The sequence below is a fragment of the Ranitomeya variabilis genome, chromosome 1 (assembly GCF_051348905.1).
Source record: "Ranitomeya variabilis isolate aRanVar5 chromosome 1, aRanVar5.hap1, whole genome shotgun sequence".
Lineage (NCBI taxonomy): Eukaryota > Metazoa > Chordata > Amphibia > Anura > Dendrobatidae > Ranitomeya > Ranitomeya variabilis.
In genome coordinates, this window is record NC_135232.1 from 799,186,259 (window position 1) to 799,204,495 (window position 18,237).

Sequence of the window (18,237 nt, forward strand, 5' to 3'; positions counted from 1 at the left end):
GACAGGTTTTTTGGGTTATCAGGAGTTGTATGCCAAAATCATCAGTATTAAAACAATAAAAGACCTGACAAATTTCAGTTGGTGGCTAATGAATCTATAATATATGAAGGTTTAATTGTAATCATTACATTATGGTAAATAATGAAATTTTACACTATATGCTAATTTTTTGAGAAGGACCTGTATATATATACACACACACACACACACACACACACACACACACACACACACCGCAGTTTCACCTATATAACATATATACACACACACACATCAGTAGCAGTATTCCCTATATAATGTATATAGACTGCTATACATTATATAGGTGATACAGTGATTATATACAGTAGTATCACATACAGTATATTGTATATACAGCAGTCTATACACATTATATAGATGCAACTGCTGTATATACATTAAAAACAAATTCATCTTGGGACTCACCCAGGTCCCTGAGATGGGGGAGGTCAGGAGGATGAAGAGCTGAGGTGGGTAGGGTCCTGTCCAGCGTCGGCAGTGAAGAGGATCCCAGGCATTCGTGAGGAAAGCAGTCTTTTCTGACGCTGGTACAGGCCGACCAGCGTCAGACACTGTTAGGTGGAGGCGCCCTATGCACGCCAGCCTTTTCAAATATCCCCGTGAGCGCTCGTGGTCTCCTGCTTGCGCTGGCATGGGCAGCAGAGCAGACGTGCACACACAGAAACGAGGACCACGGCCGTGCTCGTGCACTAACGCGGGCCGCCGCGGCCTTGTCAGTGCGGGCACTAGGATCTCAAGATTTAAAGGGCCGGCTGCTGGGATGACACGGCTGCGCATTACAGGTGCGCTATGTAGTAAAATCACTGCCAGTCTTCCAGCGGCCCTATGCAGCTGCTCAGGCACCAGCCCGGGGGGCATATGCATTCCTGCCACCCGGCCCAGCCCGCCCCTGCTTTCAGGTGACATCAAGCCCACGGCTTAGTAATGGAGAGGCTTCTATAAGACACCTATCCATTACTAATCCTATAGTTACATGGTAAATAAAGACACAGGCAGAATAAAGTCTATTAGAAATAAATAAAAAAACACTATTTTAAAATAAAACAGTTATACTCGCCTAATGCCCAATTCCACCAAAGCCCTCATTCTCCTGTAATAAAACAAACAAAAAAAAAACAACTATATCCTTCGCCTATCCGTTGTTCTGTCCCACACCATAATCCATGGACAGTGCCAGGATGCGACCAACCAGGCTGTGAACCACTGGTTAATTACCACAGCATCATTGACCAGTGGTGACATTATCACTGGCAGATCACAGAAATTCTCACGGTGATCTGCTGTGAAGACACTGAGCTTGAACTGCGGTGACCTAATCACTGGCATTTTCCCACAGTCGAGGTCACCGCAGTTCAGCCCCGCTGGGAACGCAGCCCCACTGACTAACCTCGATGTCACCGCTGGTCAATGATGATGCACTCGCAGCAGCTCATTCACCAGTGGTTCTCAAACTGGACTGTCACATCTTGGCACCATCCAGATTGAAAACTATTAGTGATGAGCAAGTGTACTCATTGCTGGGGTTTCCCCGAGCACGTTCGGGTGGTCTCCGAGTATTTGTAACTGCTCGGAGATTTAGTTTTTGTTGACGCAGCTGCATGATTTATGGCTGCTAGCCAGCCTGAGTACATGTGGGGGTTGCCTGTTTGCTAGGGAATCCCCACATGTATTCAAGCAAAACTAAATCTCCGAGCACTTACAAATACTCGGAGACCACCCAAGCAACGAGTACATTCGCACATCACTAAAAACTATTTTTCCCCCAGACATGGGTTACGGCGTGACAGAACCAACAGATAGGTGAGGGATATTGTTATTTTTTTATTTTTCTTTGATTACAGGAGAACGAGGGCTTTGGTGGAATTAGGCATTATACTCTCTTGTGTGTTATTTTAAATAAAAAAGGAAAAAAAAAAAAAAAAAAAAAGAGTCTTATTTTTAAATATAAGGCTACTTTCACACTAGCGTCGGGCTCGGCCCGTCGCCGTGCCGAGGTCCCCGACGCTAGCGTTGTCCCCGCCGCACAACGGGGGCAGCGGATGCATTTTTCCCACGCATCCGCTGCCCCATTGTGAGGTGCGGGGAGGTGTGGGCGGAGTTCCGGCCGCGCATGTGCGGTCGGAAAAAGCGGACCGCCGGGAGCAAAAAACGTTACATGTAAGGTTTTTTTTTCCCCGACGGTCCGCTACCACACGCCCAAGCGTCGCAAAACGGACGCGACGTTTGGCAATGCGTCGCAAATGCGTCGCTAATGTTAGTCTATGACGAAAAAACGCATCCAGCAAGAACTTTTGCTGGATGCGTATTTTCGGCAAAACGACGCATTTGCGACGTATTGCAGTTAACGCTAGTGTGAAAGTAGCCTAAGACTTTATTCTGGCTGTGTCTTTATTTACCATATGAATTAGTAATGGATAGGTGTCTAATAGAAGGTGACATCAACCCCACAAGTATGAACCCCACTTGCCACCACTACAGGGCAAGTGGGAAGAGCCAGGCAAAGCTCCAGAATTGGCACATCTAATATATGCACCAATTCTGGGCATCTGCGGGCTGCTATTTTTAGGCTGGGGGAAGGGCCTATATCAATGGTCCCTTACCAGCCTGAGAATACCAGCCCCCGGCTTTAGCAAGGCTGGTTGTCAAATGGGGACCCCGTGACATTTAAATAAAAAAAAAAAGTGTGGGGGACCTCTATTCTTGATAACCAGCCTTCCTTGCTGAAGCTGACAGGTAAGGGATGAAGCCCCCAGCTGTGAGTTTTGCCTGGCTGGTTAGAGAAACTATGGGGGAACCCATGCCGGGTTTTTTATTCATTTATTTATAGCGCAGGTGGCGGGTGAGTCATACCCCATAATCAGCATCTGCTGTCACTTAGCAGCAGCAGGTGTAGGTTGATGGGAGTAATAGTCTCAACAGCCCCCACCTGCTGTCATTGTTCTGACTTGAATATAACGCATCATTCTCCTCTGCTCGCGCCAATCACCGGCAGAGCAGGGGAGAATGATGAGAGCCATCTTCAGCACCCGGCGCCAGGGAACAGCGCTTACTGTAGCGCTTCTTCCCTGCCGTCCGTCCGTGTGGTATTGATGCGGCACGAGGTTGCCACACGTGCGCTGCAAGTATTACACACACAGACCTGGATTTCTCCGGTACCCGAAATAGGCCAGTTTTGCACATCCGTTTAAGAGATATTTCACCCGATCAACAAACATTTGGCCTGTTCCTCGGCAGCTTGTTTTAAAATGCGCTTTCCACTGTTTTGAAAAAGTCTGTTGATTCCTCAGCTGTGGAGGACTCCAAATATATATATTTTTTTTTTAAACTAGGCAATGTTTACAATAAAGACACATTTTTGATCTCCATTAAGCTAAAGCTGAGACTAAAATTTAGCAAGACGAGAGAGATACCTCCCAGCGTATTTGCTAAAATTAAAAATTGCAAATTATGAATATTGGCCTTAAAAGCAAGAGTGCGTAGGTTTTTTTTTGTAGTACCACAAGTATGTATCTCAGTGACACCACAAATAGAAAAACCTTTTCATTATTCTGGTTCTCTGATTAACATTTCTGCTGCAGTTACAAGAGCCATTTGGCATTGTCCCAATAACCCCAAATTAGACGTCTGTTCAAAGCCCGAACATGAAACTGACAAAAAAAAAAAAACCCCCACACAACCCACAAACCTTCCTCACTGCATTTAATAATATCCACAAAGACAACTGTAAAATAACTTTATTATTGCTTTGTCAAGGTTGTAGATATAAATTTACATGTGTATCTGTCCTGTGAAGCTTTTATGTTACAGAGACTGTACTAAGATTAAAGTTATTCCCCTACCCATAAGAGCGACTCGTGTGAAGGGGCCAATCATCATGTGCACTGTGGCTCCATGCATGGTTATGGGATTGCAGAGTACAAGCCTTAGCTATATCGGACAGTCCAGACTCCACTGCCGCTCCTGTCAATCGGTGACACTACACCCACCGCTGAGATCAGTTGGTTGCTTAGCACCCCCACCATTAGCACGTCATCCCTTTTCTATAGATGGGCAATAACTTGTAATTTTAGTACGGTCACTGAAACTGAATAAAATTATATTTTTAGCTGATAGGACAGAAAAGTGGTGACAGGTTCCCTTTAAACAAACAAACAAAAAAAACACGTAGGACGAACGATAAAAACATTGGAAAGAAGTCAGGGCTTGGAAATACATTGTTATTTTTTGTGCAAAATACAAGTATACAAGTACTGTATATGTAGTGCAGCATTTCTGAGATTCAGGCATCCACTGTACAGATTTCCTGGGTGTTGTCAGCCTGGGGGGAGTCCTGTATTGAAGATGAAGAGGCTTTACCTAGAAGAAAATAAGGTGGTTAATATAGAAACCTCTAAACATCAGGCATCAAGAAGTCACCGGTAAGTCTACCAATCCCATTCATTCAGGGTGGTTGGTAGAGCTATTCCATGCAAGGAAGTAGCAACACAATGAAATTCACCTCTAAGGGCTCATTTCCATTTGCGAGGAAAACGGACGAGTGCAATCCGATAAAAAAAAAAAAAAAAAAAAAAAAAAAAAAAAAATCGGATTGCACTCGGACCAATGTTATTTAATAGGTGTCTTCATTTGCGATTTTTTTCTCAGCCGAAATCGGACTGAGAAAAAAAAATAACAGCATGCTGCGTATTGCTGCGATTCTCGGACGAGACTCGCCAATGCAAGCACCATGCGAGTTCTGTCCGATTTTAACGCACCGGTGTCCTTTGACAGGTTAGAATAGAGTAGATATATAAACATATATATACACCTATTCTGTCAGTGAGACATAATATAATATAAAAATATAATAATAATAAATAATAATATATATATTGAGTCGCGTTGATGCGCCCTCTGCTGGATGTCCTCATATGAACTCGAGCGTGGGAACTTTTCCCAGGCTCGAGTTCATATGAGGACATCCAGCAGAGGGCGCATCACCGCGACTCAAGGTAACTACAGGACATTCCCCTGCTTTCCATTCATTCCCCGGGGTTTTACATCCTTGAGCACAACTGCATTAGCAGAGCTCCTGGGTGTAAAATGATTTACCCCCTTCAGATGGATTTACATCGTGGGACTGCCAGAACGACGGAAGGTATGGGATATTGTTGTTTTTTTATTTTTCCTTTTTTATAGAACGAGGGTCTTCAGGTGGATTAAGAGAATAATAAAATACCCTGTGTCTTTATTTAATTCAAATACTTTTTAATAATGTGTGTGTTTTATTAACCATTTCGTACTATTGGATTAATAATGGATAGGTGTCATAATTGACGCCTCTCCATTATTAATCTGGCTTAATGTCACCTTACAATAGCAAGGTGACATTAACCCTTCATTACCCCATATCCCACCGCTACACGGGAGTGGGAAGAGAGAGTGGCCAAGTGCCAGAATAGGCGCATCTTCCAGATGTGCCTTTTCTGGGGTGGCTGGGGGCAGATGTTTTTAGCCAGGGGGGGCCAATAGCCATAGACCCTCTCTAGGCTATTAATATCTGCCCTCAGTCACTGGCTTTACCACTCTGGCGGAGAAAATTGCGCGGGAGCCCACGCCAATTTTTTCCACGATGTAACCCTTTAATTTAATAGGTAGAGCCCCCAAATTTGACACACAGACACTTCTTACATTAGTGAAGAGGAATATGTAATAAAAGAAGGGATATGAGATGGTTTACTGTATGTAAACCATGTCTCATATCCTGTCGGGCTTGGGAAGGAGATAGCAAAAGCCGGCAATTGAATTAGCGGCTTTTATGCTATCTAACGCTGCAATAAATATTATATATATATATATACACACACACACACACACACACACACACACACACACACATACATATATACCTATTCTATGTGTATATATCTATTCTAACCTGTCAGTGTGATTTTACTGTACACAGCAATGATTTGCCGGCATTTCAAAGGACACCGGTGCGTAAAAATCGGACAGCAATACGGATGTTGCGATATTTAAAAAAATAAAAAAAATCGCATGACAATCGCATGATTTTCCTCCGTTTTTTCGGTCCGTAAATCGGACCATTTTGTCTCTCGCAAGTGGAAATGAGCCCTAAAAGAAGAACTCCATTATCTATGCATCTCAAAATAGTGGTTCTTTGCCAATGCCACCAAATGAAGATTAATAGAGGAGGGACCTTTGGCTACAGACTATAGGTAATCTATTGAAATTACCAGATTCATGTTGCCTGAGCTACAGGCTTCAAACTTTGACTACTTTGTTTGAAGCAGTGTATGTTATTTTGGTTGGGGACTGTGCAATTTGTTGACTTGTCTGAGGCAGGTCCCTTGGCTTGATATAGTGATGAGTAGCAAGAGAATTTCAGCTGCATCACACCATTATATCTATTAAAACACATTCCATGTAGGGTTGTATTTGGCACTAGGCATAGGCACCAAAGGTCTGGTGAGATGGATGGGGTGGAGGGAGGTGCGATATACAATGTACATACATTTTCCCCCTCCCCATCGGACTTCATAGCAAAAATCAGCATTTTCCAGAAGAGGAGGGATTCGGATGGGAGAGCTAGAGATTGCAAGGCAGACAGGGGTAAGGAGATGAGCATCTCTATACTGCCACTTCTCATTGATAGTCTCGCTCCAGAGGCTGAAGGCTGCCCACTCTGTAGAGGAGGCATCCTCTTGTTACACTATTTCCATGGCCTAGACAGGATCTGATGAGGGGACAGCCTCTAATTTCATATGTTGTGGGTGCAAGTCACTTATTGCTTTAGCAACTGCACACTTTTGACGGGTGAAGGAGAAGTTGGGGGCACCAAATGGATTGCTTCCTGGACTACAAAACCCTGGGTTGGAAGAGGCAAGACAGGGTGGGGGTAGGTAGGTATGCATGCATGCATATTTATAATATACGTATTCGGTCAACTACAATATCCTGGGGCGAGACGTTGGATTGCATCGCTAACTGCATAATCCTGGAAGGGTGCCATGTCCCCTGCAAGTCTTCAGGCATCCACATCTAGAGGAGGCATCACGAACCTGCTACAGCCCAGCAGCAGCCACTGACTGCCAGCTGCCCTTAAGAGGTAATCCCATCTCCAAGATCCTTTCCTAATATGTAGTGTGTGTAATATTAGCAAATTATTAATTACATCTCAGAGATGGGAATAGCCCTTTAACTTTCAGCAGCGCTAGAGTTCAGTCTACAGCTTCTGCATTTCATCAGCAATGTCCCCTCCAGATGTTTATGCCCCGAGACCAGTGGGAGAAACCATAGCAAGTGCAGAGGAGTGGTGCCAGTCCAGAAGAGACTATAAAAGTCATTGCCAATAGGCTCAGGATGGGGGTAATAGAATAATCCGAAATTGAGGCGGTGAGGGGGCGGTTGGACACTTTACTTGTAGAAAGATTTCACAGATCTCCATATACAAAATACTTAATGGAAAAATTGCAAAGATAGGTGTCTGGCTATGGTTTTACTTCTTGCTTTGTGCAAAATACAAGTACCGTATTTTCCGGCGTATAAGACGACTGGGCGTATAAGACGACCCCCCAACTTTACCAGTTAAAATATAAAATCTTCTTAAAAGTCGGGGGTCTTCTTATACACCCTATGTCGTCTTATAGGGCCGGTGAATATGTGCCTTTTGGGGGGGGGGGGAGGGAGTGATCCTGATGACGAGGGGGCGTCTCACAGGAAAGTGAGTATCCCCCATTACCTTATCGTAGCGGTGCAGCGTGGGGGTCTCAGTGCTGGGAGTGGCGGCGGCGGCTGCTGTGCTCTGGTGCGGCGGCTGCTGTGCTCTGGTGCGGCGGCTCCTCTTCTGTGTGGGGCCTCTGTGCTGTGGGGTGGCGGCGGCATATCTTTATCCAGTTGGGGCTCCTCCGGCATCTCCTTAGCCCTGGAGGCACCGCCGCAACTCCATCGGTGCAATGCAGCGGCCATTTTCCCGGAGGCAGCTCAATAGGTGCGATGCGGTGGCCTCCGGGAAAATGGCCGCTGCTCAGATTCAGATCTCGTCCCGAAATCTCGGGACACGAGATCTGAATCTGAGCAGCGGCCATTTTCCCGGAGGCCACCACATTGCACCGATGGAGTTGCGGCGGGGCCTCCAGGGCTAAGGAGATGCCGGAGGAGCCCCAACTGGATAAAGATACGCCGCTGCCGCCGCCACCCCACAGCACAGAGGCCCCACACAGAAGAGGAGCCGCCGCACCAGAACACAGCCGCTCCCAGCACTGACACCCCCACGCTGCACCGCTAGGATAAGGTAATGGGGATTACTCACTTTCCTGTGAGACGCCCCCTCGTCATCAGGATCACTCCCCCTCCCCACCCACCATATACACCGGCATACAAGACGATTCCCGGCGTATAAGACGACCCCCGACTTTTAAGAAGATTTTCGGGGGTTAAAAAGTCGTCTTATACGCCGGAAAATACGGTATATGTAGTGCAGCAGTGTTTGGCCAGCTGCTCTCTGAAGTGTACGGGCACCTATAGCCTAGTGCCACCCTACACCATACAGCCATGTCTATCAAACAAGAGCATTATGTCTCAGAGTAATCACATTTTAAAAAATTTCTCTCTTAATATGGTGTATGGATAAATCTGCTGCTACTTATCTTCCCTAAAAAAAACCCACAAAATTGTTGGATACAACTGAAATTAAAACTTCCATGATAATATAAACTATGGGAGAGAAGGATTGAGGGAGTTAAAAGGCCCCCTATTTACCACCCGACTCTTGGCTGGTCCCACTGATGTACTGGATTGGACAACTTCTCTAATGTAATCTATCTCACATGTAGAAGCACCATGGAATAAATGGCGCAATAATATTATTATTATAATTATTATTATATATGGGGGCCTTAAACTCACCAAATACTCAACTCACTAAGGGGTTGTAAACAAACATGTTATTTCCTCATTATTTGTAAGACAAACCCAGGAGTGGTGATAAATACAGAAGCGGAGACGTGTTTCTATTATACTTTTCCTCTGATTGTAAGCCAAAACCAGGAGAGGCTGACCAAATATTCAACGTGTGAACGAGGCCTTAAAGGGAACCTGCCAGCAGGATTGTGCAGAGTTAAGGTACCTTCACACGAAACGACATCGCTAGCGATCCGTGACGTTGCAGCGTCCTGGCTAGCATTTCGTTTGACACGCAGCAGCGATCAGGATCCTGCTGTGATGTCGCTGGTCGCTGAATAAAGTCCAGAACTTTATTTGGTCGTCCGATCGCTGTGTATCGTTGTGTTTGAAAGCAAAAGCAACGATACCAGCGATGTTTTCCACTGGTAACCAGGGTAAACATCGGGTTACCAAGCGCAGGGCCGCGCTTAGTAAACCGATGTTTACCCTGGTTACCAGCGTAAAAGTAAAAAAAACAAACAGTACATGCTCACCTGCGCGTCCCCCAGCGTCTGCTTCCTGCTCTGACTGAGATCCGGCCCTAAAGTGAAAGTGAAAGCACAGCGGTGACGTCACCGCTGTGCTGTTAGGGCCGGAGCTCAGTCAGTGTCAGGAAGCGGACGCTGGGGGACGCGCAGGTGAGCATGTACTGTTTGTTTTTTTTACTTTTACGCTGGTAACCAGGGTAAACATCGGGTTACTAAGCGCGGCCCTGCGCTTAGCAACCCGATGTTTACCCTGGTTACCCGGGGACCTCAGCATCGTTGGTCGCTGGAGAGCGGTCTGTGTGACAGCTCTCCAGCGATCAAACAGCGACGCTGCAGCGATCGGCATCGTTGTCGCTATCGCTGCAGCGTCGCTTCGTGTGAAGGTACCTTAACCTACAGTCTGTGTCAGGTCAGCGCAGTTATACTGATTACAGTGATACTTGGTGATGAAATCTGTTTAATCTCTTTTAAGTTGCGAGTTAATGATATGCTCGTGCTCTGGGGCGGCCTGTGGGGGTCTTCATGTGGTGCTCCGATTAGATATTTATTATGCAGACTGCCAACAGAGCACTGATCCCTCAATGACCTGCCCCCTAGTTTACATAATGAATACGCTTCTGCAGGCAGTTGCCGGCTGTGGCATCTGCTCTGCAGCATAATCGCATGTTTTATGTGCCAAAAATAAATGTGGTTGATGCTATTCAGACAAAAAATAAATAAAAAAATTAATTTTAAAATGGCGCCTGAGCAGTAGCAGCTATCAGGGTATATAGGTGATCCAATAGTTGTACTGCACAGGCGGCGCCATCTTGGAGGAGGAATTTTTTTTCTCTTCTCTAGTAAGGTGGTGCCGGCGCAGTAGCAACTATCAGATCACCTATATACCTAGATAGTTGCTACTGCGCAGGCGCGGTGGGCACCTTTTTAAAATTGATTTTTTTTTCTATTTGAATAACATCAACCACAATTATTGGCACATAACACATGCGATTATGCTGCAGCGTGCGTAGTGAGGGATCAGCGACCTGTCAGCAGTCTGCATTATGAATACCTAATCAGAGCACCACATGCAGACCCCCACAGGCCGCCCTGCAGCACGAGCATATCATTAACACAAAACTGAAAATAAAGATTACACAACCACCACAAGACGGATTTCATCACCAAGGTATCATTTTAATTAGTATGGCGGCATCAACCTGACTGTGTAGCTTACTGTGCACAATCCTGCCGACAGGTTTCCTTTAATTGCCTAAGGAAGCATGAACTCTAATTATGGCCCGAGTCACAAGGACTCTTACACATTTGCTCAAGGATACAGCTTAGGGATGAAGGAAAAAAAAAGTCACCTAAATCATAAATAGATACAAGATTAGATAAAATAGGCTTTTTTTTTTTTTTAAAGATACTTCATGCATCAGGCTTAGAAAACAATGGTGAGTGTTGAAATACTTGAATTGTTTTTAGTGGAGCAAAAGTGGACAAATAACACATAACACTCTTACAGTGCAAAGGGTGGAATATCTGAGGGGACATTGATATCCTGTAGATTTTTAATCCAAAGTGTGCTGCCCCAGTACTGGTTGGCAAATCCACCGCATAATATATATATATATTTTTTTTTATTACAAGGATATATATATATTTTTTTATTACAAGGAGGCCACTTAATACATTCACAAATAGGGTCACATACATACATACATACGAATCATTGGTCAAATCATGGTTTGGCCGACAGCCATCCACCAACATCTCTCCTGGCACACTCCATACACAAGTGCTCACAATTGGGTGGCCTCATGGAAAACAAAACAGGATTGACTGACTGAAATCAGACAGACATGCCAGATCTTTGTCTACCCTGCCATCATTCTGGGGCACCAATACATACTAGTCTGCTGCTAAAGCCCACCACTATCTGGATTCGGCTGACGTTCATCTAACGTGCATCATGGTTTGAAAGGGAATTGGCCAGTTAATTCATGCTTCCCAAACCACGGGCAGCATGAATCGGCCTGGTAGCATGACAAACACTAGTATTTCAGAGAAAATACAGTTTTAAGATCTGGCCAGGAGCCATAAGCAGAGACTAGACTGGTCTGGTGCTGCCCCCATTTGGCTTCTCCCAGCGCCGCTCCAAGTGTGATTGAGTGTTTATTTTGTGCTTGGCAGAAGACTCCAAAATTTTGCCCCTTTGCTGTTTCATGCCACTTCCTCCCAGCTCTGCCAAAGTGGGTGGAGCTGGGGCAGTACACCACAGCACATATTCATGATGAAATTTCTCTCGAGGAACTCCACAGTTCATGCCAGTACCTGAGTAAAGCAACTCTACAGGCATGCATCTCTTCATGAATCCGGAGCATCTGGCTCAAGCATACCCTTTCGTTAAAGGCAGTCATGACCACCAGTCTTCATGAATTGTGCCCCAAGTATTTTGTAAGGTCAAAACACCCCACGGCCTATCAAACCTTAGCATAGAAAATACTGCTTATGACATACTGTGTAAAGCGCCAAGAAAATACAGGTGCTTCTCACAAAATTAGAATATCAGAAAGTTAAATTTTGGTTTTAATACAAAAAGTGACACTCATTATATAGAGTCATTACAAACAAACAGTGATCTATTTCAAGTGTTTATTACTGTTAATGTTGATGATTATGGCTTACAGCCCATGGAAACTCAGTGAATTAGTAAGCCTTTGCAGGTGTTTTTTGTTAATTACGTTAAGCGTTTAAAAAAGGTCCCTTAGTCAGTTTCAGTAGGCTACACAATCACGGGGAAGACTGCCATCTTGACATGTCCAGAAGGCAGTCATTGACACTCCACAAGGAAAGTAAATTTAGCATTTCGTTTGGATATCAAGGTCCAAGAGTCTGGAGGAAGAGTGGAGAGGCACACAATCAAAATTGCTTAAGGTCTAGTGTGAAGTTTCCACAATCAGTGATGGTTTGGGGAGCAATATCATCTGCTGGTGTTAGCCAACTGGGTTTAATCAAGACCAAAGTCAGCACAGCCGTCTACAAAGAAATTTTAGAGCACTTCATGCTTCCCTCTACCGAAAAGATTTTCAGAGATGGAAATTTCATTCTCCAGCAGGACTTGGCACTTGTCCACACTGCCAAAAGTACCAATACCTGGTTTAAAAACCAGTATCACTGTGCTTGATTGGCCAGCAAACTCGCCTGACCTCAACCCCATAGAGAATCTATGGGGTATTGTCAAAAGGAGATACACCAGATCCAACAATGCAGATGAGCTGAAGGCTGCTCTCAAAGCAACCTGGGCTTCCATAACACCTCAGCAGTGCCACAGGCTCATCGCCTCCATGCCACACCGCACTGATGCAGTAATTGATGCAAAAGGAGCCCCGATCAAGTATTGAGTGCATTTACTGAACATACATTTCAGTAGGCCAATATTTCAGATTTTAAAATCATTTTTCAAGCTGGTGTTACTGTATACAGTATTCTAATTTACTGAAAATGACTTGATTATGTCTTACAGCCAATGAAAACCCAACATTAACAAAAACACTTGAAATAGATCACTGTTTGTAATGACTATATGAGTTTCACTTTTTTGTATTGAACTGAAAAAGTAACTTTTTGATTATATTCTAATTTTGTGAAATGCACCTGTATGTGCAATAGATGAAAGGTCTAAAATAAGCCAAGTATACCAATAATTATAAAACCGATGAATATAATAATTACCAAAGTGAGTACTACAAAAAAAAAAAAAAAGCCAAGAAGGGCTGCCACAAGAGAATAAGGTAAGTGGTGACCCCATGTGTATTGACTTATCCCGGACGTTACATGTGATCAGCTAATCAGCAAGTCTTATGGCCACAATAAAATAAAGACATGCTTATTAGCTCACGACTTGCCCCGTTCGTATTGTCATGAATGTGACTTCAGGGATACCACTTGCCTTCTTTCTACATGGCCCTTTTTGGGAGAAAAAAAAAAATAAAATTATATATATATATATATATATATTCTCCAAAAGTAGATGGACAGTATGTGTAATAGGGTTATGAAGGGGGAGATTTATCAAGCATGGTATAAAGTGAAACTGACTCAGTTGCCCTTAGCAACCAATCAGATTCCACTTTTCATTCTTCACAGACTCTTTGGAAAATGAAAGGTGGAATCTGGTTGCTAAGGGCAACTGAGTCCGTTTAACAGATCCAGTTTTCACAGATAAATCTCCCCCAAATCTGTTTTTTCAGATAATTCAGAACCCATAAGGGCAAATAATTTAAACACAGATCAAAGAAAATGGATTTTAAAAGCATATTGGAAATCTCAAAATGCTAAAACAGTTAGAGCAAATTGGGTTGAAACATTTTGTACTCAAACCCCAAAGAGACAAACCATTTACCGCTTTCGCGACAAATTCGATGCCACTGGCTCAATCCTTAATGTTCCAAAAACTAGTCGACACAAAACAGCCTGTACAGAAAATAATAAACAACTTGTTGCTGAAACATTTGTTCAGAGTCCAAAAAAAGCCCACCAGAAGAGTCTCTTTAGAATTGGGAATTTCACGAGCTTCCATCATGTGAATCCTGAAATCTATTGGGTGGAAAGCTTATCGTCCACGTCTAATTCATGGTTTATTGGAGGATGATCCAGACAGGTGGCTGCAATTTAGTGAGATAACATTATGTGGAGTGATGAAGCTTCTTTCAAATTATCTGGCCATATTAAAATTACATAAGCGATGCATTTCAAGAAATTAATACCCAAAGAGACTTGTGCAAAAATGTTTGTCGAAGCGTACGAGGCAGACTTCAAAGCTGTGCAAATTGTGATGGAAACAGTTTGAGCACCTGCGTTGATAAAATTTAAGGGCTATTGTATTATTGTTCAGAATAAAATTTGTCAATGTTATGCTTGTGTTAGTAAATATAATTTTATATATAAATCAAAATAAATGTTATTTTCTGTCCATCTACTTTTGGTCCACCCTGTATATAATCAATTTTTACAATTTTTTTATAATTTCTTTGGTATAGTTTAATTGGCTTATCTTAGACATTTCCTATACTGTCGATTTTCTTGGACACACGCAAACAGAGAAGGCAAGTGGTAACTGACACAAATGGGATTAATTCATGAGCTAATTAGCATGTCTGATTGTGGCCATAAAAGACATGCCATTAGCTGTTGACTTATCCCTGTGACAATACACGAGGTCGGCGCTTACCTTCTTCTCTTGTGGCAGCCCTTCTTGTAGCAATAACTCTGGTAATATTAATCTATTGTTTAATATATATTGGTACACTTTGGCTCATCTTGGACCTTTCATATATTGCACAGTATGTTTTGTTAGGTATTTTATTCAGCTATGCACTTTTTAAATGTTCTCTTAATATAGTTTATTGAATGAATCTAGAAAGGTAGCTGCTACAAAGTTGGTCATCACACTAAAAAGTAATTTTTGCAAAGTATTGCAAAAAAAAAAAAAAAAAGTATAATAGTACATGTGCAATACAGCTAGGCTCGGATTCATGCTGCTTGATGCTTGGGCAGCATGAAGAGAGTGGCAAGTTCCGATTAAAACACCACCACAGACTGCCTCCCAGTCTGCTCTTTGAGGTGCTGGAGTGGTGCATCTAGCACAAGGTCCCTGCCCCTGGACTTATACTTACCCTCCTGCATCTCCCCCTTTTTCAGGGCCAAGCCATCTTGAGGCCGCAACATCTGATTGGCAGGAAGTTCCGTCACAAGAGCTCAATGCAAGGCTACGAGAGCCAAAATTAGGCTCTCAGACATGTAATGAGTTGTGAACTTTGGCTCACTCCATGAAAGACTGGAACGATCCAGCAGGTCACAAAACTGCCAGAGAGACAGCAGCGGCGGTGATAAAAAGGTGAAGACAGAGGCATGTGAGTACAAGAGTAGGGTCAGGGCCGCTGGATCAGAACCACCACTCCAGCAGTTAAAAAAAAACAAAACAAAAAAAAAAACAGATACAATGCTGCAGCCAATTACCAAGCTCAGGAGGCTCCACCCAAGTAGACGGCTCAAGCCGCTGAGATCACGTTTGGTTGCAGGACTGTCAACATAACGTCAGCACTGAAAATAGTGAGCTCAGTGACTTGTATTAGGCAGCCAAGTTCAGTTATTGGCTACAGTATATAGTCGACGTGATGTTAGTTCTATAGACAAAAGACACTGGGAGCAGGGAGGAAGAGTAATAATGGACATTCACACATTCTGCCAGGAAACGAGGGTTTCGGAAATCAGAGACTCCGTTCAGAGGTTTCCAACTGTAAAACTAAAAATATAGGCAAGTCAGGATCTATAGATGCTTACCTGTTCTGTTCTCTTTAGTGCCTTGGCCTGGATGCTGCTTGAATGCTTCTTTAGCTCCATTAGGGTAGTGCTGTGATCTATAGCTACAGCACAGATTGGAAGACCACCAGCCCGACTACAGATTGCAGTGTCCACCCCTTCCACACTGCAGCTCTGCGCCACAGACTACCGGTAACTACTCTGTACAAAAATCTATCACAGGCTCACCAGGATACGGATACATTTCTTGGGTAAATATCACATTAACTTCTGTTCAGAGCTTTTAGGCATTTTGAATGCTGGTTTTGTTTTATGTACGTAAACGTTCTCGTGCAAGACTGATAAAATTTGCCCTATATATTTCTTTATTTCACAATTTTAAAAAGTAAAAAAAAAAAAAAAAAAAAACCGACAAATTAAAAGCAAAGACTATATAATTCTAAAGATTCAGATCAATAATAATAATAATAATAATAAATAATTCCCTGAAGAGAGGAAGTGGAATTTAACTCTACGATCACCTACTGGATGTGGCAATCTTAAAACGCTCCCAGGAAGTTTTTCTTTTTTGCTATATCTGAATATTTCTTTATTTAGCAGTGTGTTAATATACTCACCTACTGCCACCTTCTTTGGGATCCTGCGCCGTCCGCTTCTCAGTGATGTCACCGCTCTGCAGACTCTTCTGGATCACCCTCCACGCCCCGTGACCCAGACGTGGCTTTTACAATGTATACCTATGGAGCACCAAAACAAGGCTCTATAGACTTGCATTATAGAAAGACTTCTGACTCACGCACAGACCATAAAGTGACCTGGAGAGTGAAGAGCAGCGATATCCCTGAGAAGACAAGCAGGTCAGCACTGGATACCAGAGGTTACAGTAGGTACACTGATGAGTGTGTGTGTCTCTAGACTTTAAGGGCTTATGCACATTGTGGTATTCGATCCGACAAGACATCAGATCCCACTAGGGCCAATATTACTCTAAGGGCTCATTTCCACTTGCGAGGAAAACGGACGAGTGCAATCCGATAAAAAAAATCGGATTGCACTCGGACCAATGTTATTCAATAGGTGTCTTTTCATTTGCGATTTTTTTTCTCAGCCGAAATCGGACTGAGAAAAAAAAATCGCAGCATGCTGCGATTTGCTGCGAGTCTCGGATGAGACTCGCCAATGCAAGTCAATGGGTGCGTGAAAAAAAACACATGGAATACGGACCATCTGTATTCCGTCCGTTTTTTAAGGATACATTACCATTCTGTGGCATAGAACAATGTAAATGGTCCTGTAAATGACTGTATAAAAATAGTTGCAGAGAAAAAAAAACGGATTGCATACGGATGTAAAAACGGATGGTGAGATTAAAAAAATCGCATGACAATCGCATACTCTACATCTGTTTTTTCGGTCCAGATTACGGACTGTTTTTTCTCTTGCAAGTGGAAATGAGCCCTAAGGGGCCATGGACGTCTGATTTTTTATCCCCCTTGGACAGTGGTGGTTGGTCCGGCAAGGGGTTGTAAGGAAATAAAAAGCTGCGTAATCAGCCCAATTCTCTGGTGAGAGTCTACGGCCGCCTGCACCGATGGAATTGATTGAAGGCAGCAAGAGAGTGAGACTGTATATACTGAAAAGTTGTAGAATTTAACATAATATAGGAGATCTAGTACAACTTCATAGAAGTCTATAGATACCCTATCAAGAATCTACAAGGATTTACAGACCTCCACGATGGCCTTATGCAAACGCACTTAAATATATCTGAAATGTGGTCATGTGTCAAAAAACAAAACGATGTATACTGGTGGCATAAAAGGTCAATTAGACACTTCTTCCAGTAAATGGGAGCCTTAGAGATCCTGGCATATGTTCAATGAATTCAGTTAGAGTATGCATTAAAGGGTTTATCCAGAGTTTTTTTTGTTTACAAAAGGACTAAACAGGCCGGAAGTGGCCATCTACCTGGCACAAAGTGGTCACTGACGATTCAGTTCAGAGCAACTCTTTTTTGGAGTTGTTCGGTCAATGGGTAGTGATGACAGATGTTATGCAGTTTGGGGAGCCACCTACCCAAAGTTAGGCAGCGGGGAATTGGCTGTGAAGCAGTATGATCTAGGCAGTCACGCCCTGTCCAACAAAACAAAGAGAAGTCACCTCTGAATCGCTGGCAGAAGCGGTCTGTGACTGCTCTGTGCTGGCAGACATAAGCACTGTGAACAGGCAAGTAGCATCCATCTGCCTGTTGGAAAAAAAAAGCCTGCATAATCCCTTTAGATGAATGCTGCGCAGCCATTCAGAAAACAGCCTTAAGTATTTGAAAACCGTAATAAAACATCACAAGGTGCACACTACACTGTGTAAACCTTATCACAAAGCATCAGTGTACGATAAAGAAACCACATAAGATAATCACAAGACAGTCAGAGCACTTAATTTGTGGTAATGTGACAAT

General features: G+C 43.4%; 1 protein-coding gene across 1 annotated transcript in view; it reads right to left on the reverse strand.

The window, feature by feature from the left end:
* Positions 1-3,761: 3,761 nt before the first annotated feature.
* The window catches only part of MFSD12 (major facilitator superfamily domain containing 12), a 96,720-nt gene continuing 82,244 nt past the window's right edge, over positions 3,762-18,237 (reverse strand). The window contains exon 10 of the mRNA XM_077273830.1: positions 3,762-4,398. Coding sequence (XP_077129945.1) covers positions 4,322-4,398 — 77 coding nt within the window. The 3' untranslated portion in view covers positions 3,762-4,321. The remainder of the gene's footprint in view (positions 4,399-18,237) is intronic.